This window comes from Nyctibius grandis, chromosome 8 (genome assembly GCF_013368605.1).
Source record: "Nyctibius grandis isolate bNycGra1 chromosome 8, bNycGra1.pri, whole genome shotgun sequence".
In the NCBI taxonomy this organism is placed as follows: domain Eukaryota; kingdom Metazoa; phylum Chordata; class Aves; order Nyctibiiformes; family Nyctibiidae; genus Nyctibius; species Nyctibius grandis.
In genome coordinates, this window is record NC_090665.1 from 38876360 (window position 1) to 38886497 (window position 10138).

The 10138-nt window shown below is 61.2% G+C and overlaps 1 protein-coding gene and 1 non-coding gene across 2 annotated transcripts; one reads left to right on the forward strand and one right to left on the reverse strand.

The window, feature by feature from the left end:
* Window positions 1-108: 108 nt before the first annotated feature.
* On the forward strand, window positions 109-238 carry LOC137666902 (small nucleolar RNA SNORA35). The gene has a single exon (XR_011048718.1). It is a non-coding gene; the product is annotated as a small nucleolar RNA SNORA35 (small nucleolar RNA).
* A 2531-nt stretch (window positions 239-2769) lies between these two features.
* BEST4 (bestrophin 4) lies at window positions 2770-6887 on the reverse strand. The gene is given in 13 exon segments (XM_068406787.1): window positions 2770-3187; window positions 3481-3635; window positions 4088-4168; window positions 4445-4597; window positions 4918-4995; window positions 5095-5106; window positions 5108-5235; window positions 5555-5602; window positions 5605-5635; window positions 5637-5756; window positions 5758-5789; window positions 6311-6405; window positions 6736-6887. Coding segments are annotated over 13 exon segments (1503 nt in total).
* Between the last annotated feature and the right edge of the window lie 3251 nt (window positions 6888-10138).

The window sequence follows — 10138 nt, forward strand, 5'->3', positions numbered from 1 at the left end:
TCCCATCCCCTGGTTCAGGCCAGCAGCCCCTCTTGCCACTGCTTGGTGTTTCCTGCCTGGTTATACAACTGCCTTCAGGGGCCGGTATCTTCGTTTAACCAACCTTGGCTGCACTGTTCATTGACCAGCTGGTCTTTCCCTGACCTCCTTGGTATCATTGCAGTGCAAGATGAATTCCTTCTAGCAGAAGGGCCAGGCTGTCATCATGGCCTGTCCCTTTCAAAAGCTGGGTACAAACTCCAGCTTTCTGCCCTGTCACTTGTGGTGATTGGAAAGCTGCAGTGAACAAAAGCTTTTCTGGATGCTTTGGGGCACAGGATGTCATTACTTGGGGCTGCTGTCTTTAAAGAAAGGTGGATCTCTGCTTCTAGTTGCCAAATGCTTTGTGCAGGTGTTAGGGTGATGTTGGGAGCCCAACTAAGGGCTGGTCCTGGGGCTGTAGGGGCAGAACAGAGTCACACTTGCCAAGTGGACACACTGCACACTTCACCCCACTTCTATATTTTTACAAAAGCCTCATTTATCTGTAGGAGAGCTCCAGTGCGAGGCAGGCTGCCTACAGCCCCAGCTCTGAGATGAAGGAGATGATCCGTGATCATCTTGCCAGGAGCAGAGTTATGATGAGACCCATGTCTTTAGTGCCTTAAAATGCAGACTGTGCCCCACAAAGAGCTTGTGCTTGGTATTTTAAGTTTTCCCTGCGATGCTCTGCTGTAGCTGCTGTGTGTGGTAGCAGGAAGTGCCAGCAGGCTCGTGCTCTGGGCAGTGTGGGCTCATCCTGCCCTGCTGGCAGGGAGCCGAGGGTGGAATGGAGAGACACGCCAACAACATCAGAAGATGGTACCTGTTACCTGGCTGGCGGCAGCAGCGTGGTTATGCCGTGGTGGGCGTGCGTTGGCACTGCCTCGCAGCTTGGGCCTGCGCTTGCGTGGGCACTGCAAACAGAGCCGTGCCCAGTGGGGTACAACTGGCCACCCTTCTGGAGTCCCTGGCCGTGGGACCTGGGCTGGGCGGGACGTTTGCACAAGCACATTCCTTCTCCATAGTGATCAGGGTAAACTTTCCCTGCTCTCCAGCAACGCCTGCTTTCCAGGGAGGTGGGGCGGCGGCCATAAAGGGCACTTGGGAGGGATGCGTCACGGCTGCTTCCTCTGAGTGCGTTTCTTCTCTCCCCTCGCCCTCTGCAGAGTGCAAACAGGACTCAGGGTGTTTCTGGGGTACTTTGTACAGATGGAGAAACTGAGGCTTACAGAGCAAGTGCCAACTTGGTGTCAGAGCAGGAGCTGTAAAGCTGGCCCCTGATGAGCAGGGTTATGGCTAATTCATCAACGCACACTGCTCATAAAGATACTGCTTTGGAAAAGGCAGCTGCCAAGGGCAAAAGCCCGTGGGAACGGAAGAGGCATCTATTGCCCACCGGAGCCGTGCCATAGGTGTGACATGGGAACAGGACGGTGGCAGCTGGCCAGGGGCGTGTGGCATCTGGCTCCCACGGTGGCACAGGCTGCGGGACCTTGTGCAGCTTGGCCGCAGGACGTATGGTTTCTGGTCTGGCTTTGGCATAGCCCTGTGGATGCACACAGGGATTTACCTGCCTGGGAAGAGGCGAGCACGCCGTGCGCCGAGCCAGCAGGAGATGGGCAGGGGCTGGGGTTAAGCACAGCTTTAGTCTGGCTGGGTTTAAGCCCGGTCTAAGGACCTTACCCACTTCTGCAGGTAGGTGCAAGGGCTGAGTTTAAAAAAAGCTACTTTTCACCCAATGAGCAGCCGGCAGCGTAACCCAAGAGAGGTCACTCGTCCTCCTGAGTGCTGATCCTTGCTGTTGAGTGGCTCTCTGGGCTCCACGCAGTATTAACCTTGGGGTATTTTCATGGCACATGGGCCAACCCAGAAAAATGACCTCGTGGTTATGCTTTAACAGGTCCAGCAGTGGCCCGGAGGGCAGTGGAGGAGGAGCAGGGCTGGCTCGCTGGGAGGAGAAGGGAGCGTTAAAGGAAAGGTGGCTTTGGGAAAGGGGGGCTTGCAGGAAAGGGAATTTTTTAACAGCTCTGCTAATATTCTCAGGGGAAACACACATCTGAATGCGGGAATCCTACGGGGACTGAAAGCATCTTTCTTTCTGTTGTTTGGCTGTAATTCTTGGTCTAATACCCCACAACCATCACTGGTGTCAGTCCTTGGGGCTGTGCCCTTTTTGCCCCAGGAGAACATGTGCACTCCTTGACAAAAATCCAAATGCACCTGCTTTTTTGGATAAATGTGGTGACCCTGCTGTCACACTGCTGGGGATGATTCACACCGACAAGGAAGAACCTCAAAGCTGAGGTTGACAATAGCTTTATTAATATTGAGGGAACATTTCCATCACAGTGTTGGTTTTCTGCAAGACTAATACCCTCGTCCCATTCCTTGCTTGGGGTCTGAGCTGTCCCCTGTCCCCTGCGCTGGGCCACAGGAGCAAGAGGTGAGCCTGGCCAGCTGCAAGTCAGCAGCATCATCACACGGGTGGGCTGAATCCTGCAGTTTTGGGGCTAACAGCTAGTGCTGAAGGCTGTCTACCCAGTCCCAAACCCACCAGGATCTTCCCATCAACCTGGGGACACATCTTGGTTTGGGGCTGAGTGGCAGAAGACCTGCCAATGTCCTGCTTCTGGACAGGGGGTCCGAGGCGGGTGTCTGGGGACAGGGAGCTTTGTGGCTGGTGGTGGCAGTGCCTTGGGGTGGGGGCAGCTATTCTGCCCCCAGGAAAGGGGTGCTTTGGGGGGAGCCTCAGGGCTCACAGGCCTCCGTCTGGTCAGCCCCAATGCTGTCGCTGGATGGTGCCTTCACCTGGATCAGCGGCAGCTCCATCCTCCGTGTTTCGGAGGCCTCCGGTGGGTGGGTTCCCCCCGAGGGACCGCCAGGCGTGCTGGACTTGGTGGCCTGGCTCTCCTCATCCTCCATCTCCTCCTCCTCGATGCAGGCCACCGACTCGGGGTCCTCAGACCGTTTGGGGTAAGGTGAGGGGAAGCCACTGTCTGCCCGGGGACGCCGCAGGTGGGGGTGACCTCGGCTGCCCCGGCCGAAGTTTTTGAGGCTGATGGCGGGGGATGCGGCAGTGAAGAAGCGGCTGAGCAGAGGCGTCTGGGTGCGTGGCATGCTCGGCGAGGCGTCCACTGCCTGGTTCTGCTCCGTGTCCTCGCACATGCTGAGGGAGCACAGTGGGGTGATGGGGACAGGCTGCCATGCTCCGCAGGGATGCCCAGCACCACTCACCACCTCCATCCCAATGCATTTGCAAGCAGGGAGCAGCTCTGGGCGGCCACGTCCCTGCCCCAGCAGCTCATCCACCACCCCACAGGGGCTGGGCAACACACTCCCGGGAGGGGGGGGAATTGCTGTTTCCTGGCTGTAATTGGGCCCAGGGGGGACAAGCCCCCTTGTGTTATCGCAACCCTGAAGCACTCGCCCTCTTTTTCTCCAGCTGCGCCGCGCACTCACCGCATGTCAAAGGTGGAGCCCAGGAAGGAGGGCTTCAAGGTCTCCGCGGCTGTGGCCGTGGTGTAGGGGGGCTGAGCCGTGGACTCGTTCCAGTATTTGTCCTTCACGGCGGGGGGCAGGTTCTGGTACATGTCATCCACAGAGAGCAGGGACACCTGGCAAAGGCAGGGGATGGGGTGGCTTTGCGAGGACAGGAACAGGACTGGTGGCTGCAGATGCTGCTCCCAGCGCCAGCCAGGCAGGGGTAGGGCTGGGCTCTGCGAGGGGTCGGGGAGGCTCCGGTCCCATCTCCTGGCTGAATTTGGGGTTTTTCCCCTTTTGAACGCTTTTCTTGGAGGTGAGGGGCTGAGCAGCAGTGCCAGGCTGCTGCGTGTCCCTTGAGGGGTGCTGACACTGCCGTGGGGAGCAGACATACGGAGGGGCAGGGATGGAGGGACAAGGTGCAGCCCTGCTTCCTTGCATGGGAACCCACTTTGGACAAGGACCTGTGTGGCCAGGAGCAGGGCTGGGGGCTGGCAGGGCACAGGTCCCACTGCCAGGAGGCAGAGATGTCCCTGTGCCCCGATTGCAGCAGCCCCACACAACGTCAGCCTGGGGCAGGACCCACCTGCAGGTTCCTGTCTATCAGTTTGTTGGTCTCAAAGTCATCGTCATCTTCTCCGAAGGGGTTAATTATCTGCTCTGCAACCTGGGGAGGGAGAGGGACAGGTGAGACAGGGGAGCAGGGACGAGGACACCTTCCCACAGGGTTCTCCATCCCCCGGTCCACCCATAGGGCACATGAAATGTGCAGACTTGGAGCTCCATGGTGCCCCACTGTGACCACTGAGACCAGAGAATGTGTCAATGACGTGGCTGGTGCCATGCCCTGGGCCAGCCACCCCTGCAGCCCAGCAGGGTGCTCAGGGCCACCTGGCCACCCCCAGCCCATAAAGCAAAGCCCAGCTGCCTGGCCATATCTCACCTTCAGCCAACCAGCATAGAAGAAGAACTGGAGGAGGGTGGAGAGGGGGATGTACATGTCCAGGTCCCCCTCCTGTCCCGGCTCCAGCGGCTCCAGGAACTGCCGCCCAATGAGGCAGAAAGCGAAGAAGGAGTAGACAGCGATGGTGACCACCTGCCAGAAGCACGGGTCATCCAGCGGTGAGGGTGGAAGCCGAGGGGGACACTCAGCATGGGAGCAGCGAGGATGTGAGAGGCTCAGCCAGTCACTGATGCTCTCATGGGCTTAACCCCACTGCCCCACTGCCCGGGCTCCTGCACATCCCTGCAGGGCTGTGAAGCAGCGGCCGTGCTGGACACGGCACCAGATTCAAAGGGGTAGTAAAGTGCTCCCCATCAGAGTGGAGGGAGGAGGCTGAGGGCTCTTCTGCCATTATGGGGTGGAAGGAGCTGGGATCTGGGCTCATGGGGCCCATGGGGTGCGTGGGTACCCACCTGTGTGTACACCAGGGGGATGCTGATCCAGTCGTAATGGAACAACATGCTGCACTTGGCCCGGTAGAGATTCAGCTCCTGGGCAGAGAGGACAAGGACAGGTGACCTGGGCTTTGTGCAAGCCCCCCCGACCCCGCACTCCTGGTCCCCCACCGCGGCATCTGGCACCCGACTCACATCCATGAGCAGCGCGGAGGGCCACGTCGTCGCGGATGCAGCCGTCCCGCCTGGCCTGGGCCGCCAGGTTGGTGAACCACACGCAGGGGATCCAGTACTTGTTGAAATCGGAGTGGAGGCTCTCGACTTCTTGCGCTCGTCCTGCGCATGAAGCCTGCAGCGGGGCAGAGGCTCAGCGCCGTGGCCCCCGTGTCAGTGAGGGGAAGACCTTTTGGGGACCTTCCCCAGCAGGAGTACAGGGTGAAAACTACAGCCCCCAGAGACAGGCTCTGGGCAGAAGGGATGTGGGGCTTTTTGGAGGTGAACGTCCATGCAAGGTTGCCGCCCCATGTGCGGGCAGGGATGCTTGCAAGGATCCCTGGCTGCCAGTTACACCCTCCCAGTGACAGGGACACATCCGTAACCCCCCAGCTCTCACCCCACATTGCAAACCATCACCCCCCAGAGTTTAGCTCCTCACCTGCTTCCACCACGTGGTCCATGGTGGGGAAGCGCTTGAGCACCCTGTGCTGACGGAGCGCAGGATGAGGACCGCTGACAGAATTGGCGTAGCGGATAAGGGTGCGCCGCAGGATCCGGCCCCTCTCGTCCTTGCCATGGACGTTGCTGGAGACGACGCACATGAGCTGGTCAGGCAGGGGGATGCTGGTGTACTGGGCCCACCCACCGGTTCACAATCAAGGTGACATAAAAACCTGCACCGAGAGATAGCACGTGGCAGGGCTCAGCGTGACCGGGTGGTCAGTTGAGGTGAGGATGAGCCCACGCCAGGAGAGCTGCCACATTTCCAGGGGTGACAGATTTCTCTGTGGCCAGGAGATAAAGTGCACGTCGTGCTTCCCTTTGGACTGCCCTTCCCGGGGTGGAGGTGGGGATGTCTCCAGCTCTTCCCTGCCCTGGGCGCAGGTGGCACAGGGCAGGACAGCCATCTCTTGTAGGTAAGGTGCCCCTTTCCTGGGCCTGGGGAGGAGGGTGCAGAGCAGGCCAGGGGAAATCATAGCCTCCCACTGGCATCCCCAGGGCCAGGCAGCTGCGCTTGATGGGTCTGGAAGCCAAGGGCCATCCCTGGGGCGCCAGGCTCCTCCATCCCCCCTCCAGTGGTGTCCAAGGCATGTTTTGGCATGGGGTCAGGATGGGCAGTGGTGGCATCCTCAAGGCACCAGCACCAGGGGGAGCAGGGGACCCCCACTCCTGGGTTCAGGGAAGGGACCCATACCTAGGACAAACGACATGGGGATGAGGTCCGTGGAGCGGTTGCAGTATTGAGCCACTTTGGTATAGAGGCGCTTCTGCTCCTCGGTCAGCAGCCGCCTGCAGTGGACACGCAGCAGGGTCAGGGACATGCAGCGGGGTCAGGGACACGCAGCAGGGTCGGGGACACAGAGTGGGGTCAGGGACATGCAGTGGGGTCAGCGGTGAGCGGTGGGGCTGGGGCGCTGCCTTGGACCCCCACAAAAAGCCGTTGCCTGATTCCCCTTCTCCTTGCCCTCCCCTGCTCACTCCCACCCTCCCTGGGGGAGTCCCCTGGGCTTCTCCCCTCCCTGCAGGGACCCCAGTCCATGACCAACAGGGCATCTCTGCACATCCCAGTGGGTCACCAGGGAGGGATACAACTGGCAGAGACACACCGACCCCGCTCACCGGTAGACGAGGCTGAGCAGGGCGTACAGCACCACGAAGACAATGAACTCCTTGTAGAGCAGCTTGTAGATGCTGCCTTTCCAGCGGAAGAGCAGCTTGGAGAAGCCTCCAAAACGGGAGTTGGCGACTTTCAGCGTGTAGGAGACAGTCATGGCGGCTCAGCCCTGCACCTCAGGGGAAAAATCCTTTTTGCACCGGCTGCCGATTAAACGGAAGAGAACTGGGGTTCCCGCTGCCGTCCAGGCTGTGGGGCCTGGGGACACGCACTCGCTCCCACGCCAAGCGCTACGGCCCATCAGCAGAATCACCCCCGTGGCCACCCTGCCCGTCCCACGCCTGCCACAGCCATTGCCTGCTCCCTGCCTGCACCCCCCCGTCCCGCCAGTGCCTCTTCCCCCTAAATACCCCAGCATGGGCCCGCGCAGCCGAGCCCTCCCCGTGATGGATTGGGGCTGTCAGGGGCAGGGAACAAGGAACTGCGGATCGGTCACACCTCCCTGCCACCAGCCACGGACGGAGATTTTGGTGGAGGCTGCGGGTGCCGGAATCAGGGCTGGGCAGGACCCAGTGAGGGGTTTGGGTCGTTCCCCTTTGCAGCCACGGTGGCTGGATTTAGGCTCCGTGGGAAGGAGGGGAAAGGACGGAGGTTTGCATCGCTCCTGGCAGCCATGGGAACTGGACCCCGGGGTGCACAGGCAGAGCCAGCACCCAGGGAGGGCTGTGGGATATTTCTGGAGCACGGGTGGAAAAACGTGCCCGTCACTGCCCAAGTCCTCGCTGCCAGCAACAGGCAGCGCCTGCGGCCATGGGCCAGGCTGCAGCCCCTGGGGACAGCGGGCTGAGCCCTGCCTGTCCGGCCTCGGCACTGCAGCAGCTCCCGGTCCCTGGTCCCTCCGTGTCCCCGGGGGGGCTTGGGGAGGGCATGAGCTGGGGCACGCCCAGATGCCCTGGCTGCAGTACCTGGCAGGGGCGATGGAGGCATATTGAAGGCTGTCACCGGGCCACTTTCCCAGGGCCCGGGAGGGAGCAGGAAGGGAAAAATTCCAGTGGGAAATAAAACAGTGGGAAATCCGTGAGCAACAGGGGGACATGCAGGGAAATCATCCCGTCCTCGTCCCCGACCCACGCTGGGACTGGGGCTGAGCGCTGCCGGGCCCGTGGCTCGTCCCACCATGGGCTGCCGGAGGCCACGCCGTGCTCCGCAGGAAACCTCGCTTCCTTCGCCGGCCGGAGCACCGCGTCCTGCCCTGCCCGGCTCCCTCCCTTCCTGCCCGGGCACAGCGCCCGGCCCAGGCCCAGCACGGTTCCAGTGCAGAGCGGGGCGGCTGCTGGGGCTTCCAGCCTGGGAAATGTCCCCCTGGGCAGAGGGGACAGGACTCAAGGGTGTCTGTGTCCCCCTGTCCCCGGAGAAGGGCTGGAGCACCCATGGGTGAGGCTTGCCGGGGGGTGCCTGTGCAGGGGGGTGATTTACAGCAGCCCAAGCCTTTGCCCTGTTCCCAGGAGCCCCGCAAGTCCCTGCCCCGTCTAGGAACCGCGCTGTAAACAGCAGGGTGGCACCTTCCCCAGCGGGGCTGTAAATCACGGTGCAAGGCAGAGGCTCCACTCACCTGCAGCCAGTGCCCAGCTCTGCTCCACCAGGCCAGCAAAGCAGCCCGGGGCTGCTGGATGAGACCCACGCTGGGGCATCACCCGGGGCACGGGAGGGGAGATGGGGTAGGAGCGAACCCCCCAATCCTGCACTCCTCCACGTCCCGTCGGTTGGCTCCCCACCACCCCAAACCACACAGACACAGGGATGGAGCCACGGTGCCAGGAGTAAAATGATTTATTTTTTATTGAGAGATGGATCCTACAGGGCTTGGAAGCACCTCGGGCAGGGAAAGCTGCAAGGGGCCCCTCCAGTGCCTCCCTATGTGTGTGTGTGTGTGTGTGTGCATGCATGCACCTCGCACACCCGCTCACACCCACCCGTACACAGTCTCTGCACACACATGTGCACACACACTCGTGCATGCAGCAGCACACATGCACCGGCTGTTTCAAGCCCCCATGCCACGTGGTGGGACACGGTGGGATGTGGGGTGGGCAGCAGGCAGGGCCACCTCAGACTCCCCCTGACAAGCCCAGGGTACCCCATCCACACGTGACACCCTCTGCAGACCATGCAGGCAGAGCCAGCCCCGTTTCATGTCCCCAGACCCCCTTTTCTGTGGGCTGGGGAGCAACAGGTCCATGCCAGATGCCATCTGGCTCCAGCAAGAGAGGATGGAGGCCCAGATCGGTGGATCTGGCACACACAGTATTGTCACCTGGTCCCCAAAACCAGCCCCCACCTCCTCTCCACATCGTTCCTCCGGCACTGCCAGCCTGCATCAGGGTCCCCAGTGCCTGAAGCACCCTCACACCCCCTGCCCAGCTGCAGCACATGGCAAGCAAGGGGTTCACATGGTAGTGCAGGGGAAGGGATGGGAATCTGGGGGGTGCAGCTTTGCAAACAGCCACCTTAAGCCATGGCAGGACAGCTCGTGCCTCTCCTGCTCTGCCGGCTTTCACTACTGCCCAGCCCCTGCCACCCTCCTGGCGTCTCCCAGACACAGCCCGAGCCCTGGCATCAGTGCAGGTCGATGTTCTCATACTCCAGGTTGTCCAAGTCCTCCAGCTCAATGCCAGGTACCAGGTTGTAATAGTTGGTCGACTGATTCATGTAGATCTTCTCCCGGTCGGCAGAGTCCTTCAGGACTTCGCTCACACTGACGGTGTCCACCTCTGGCTCGCTGTCCCCCCGCTCCTCTGCCCTCGGTGCTGGGGTGTCCCACTGCCTGCCCAGGCCCACACTCCCCCGCCCTTCATGGGTTGGCACCTGGGAACTGCTGGGGGATCCCACCTGGATCTCCACCTCCTCGTAGAGGTCTCTGCTGCTCTCCAGCAGGTCTGCGGAGGGCTGGAGCAGGAGCTGGCTCCCCAGCAGCACCTTCTCGGTCTCAGAGGGAGCAGCAGGCAGCTCGTAGGGGACATAGTGGTGGGGCTCCACAGGCACTGGCGTGTTGCCCCTCTCTGCTATGGCCGGGTGGCTCTGGGACCTGCTTTGAAGGCTGTAGTTGGTCTTTCTCTTCCGCCTGCAGAAGCACCAGGTGATGCTGGCAAGGATGAGGAGAGGGGGCAGGCAGATGAAGAGGGCGGTGAGGCTGTGCGAGCGGCACAGCTCATCCCGGGGGATGCTCTGGAGGTCCACGCCATGGTACCGCTCTGGCGTGTGGCAGATAACCTCAGTGGCCAGGCTGGGCCAACCCTCCAGGTTGCTGAGCAAAGCACAGCTGCAGTCCCAGCTGTTGTTGGAGAGCTGGAGCTGGAGCAGAGACGGCTTCAGGAGGCTGGCAGGCAGGAAGGTCAGGGCATTGAAGCC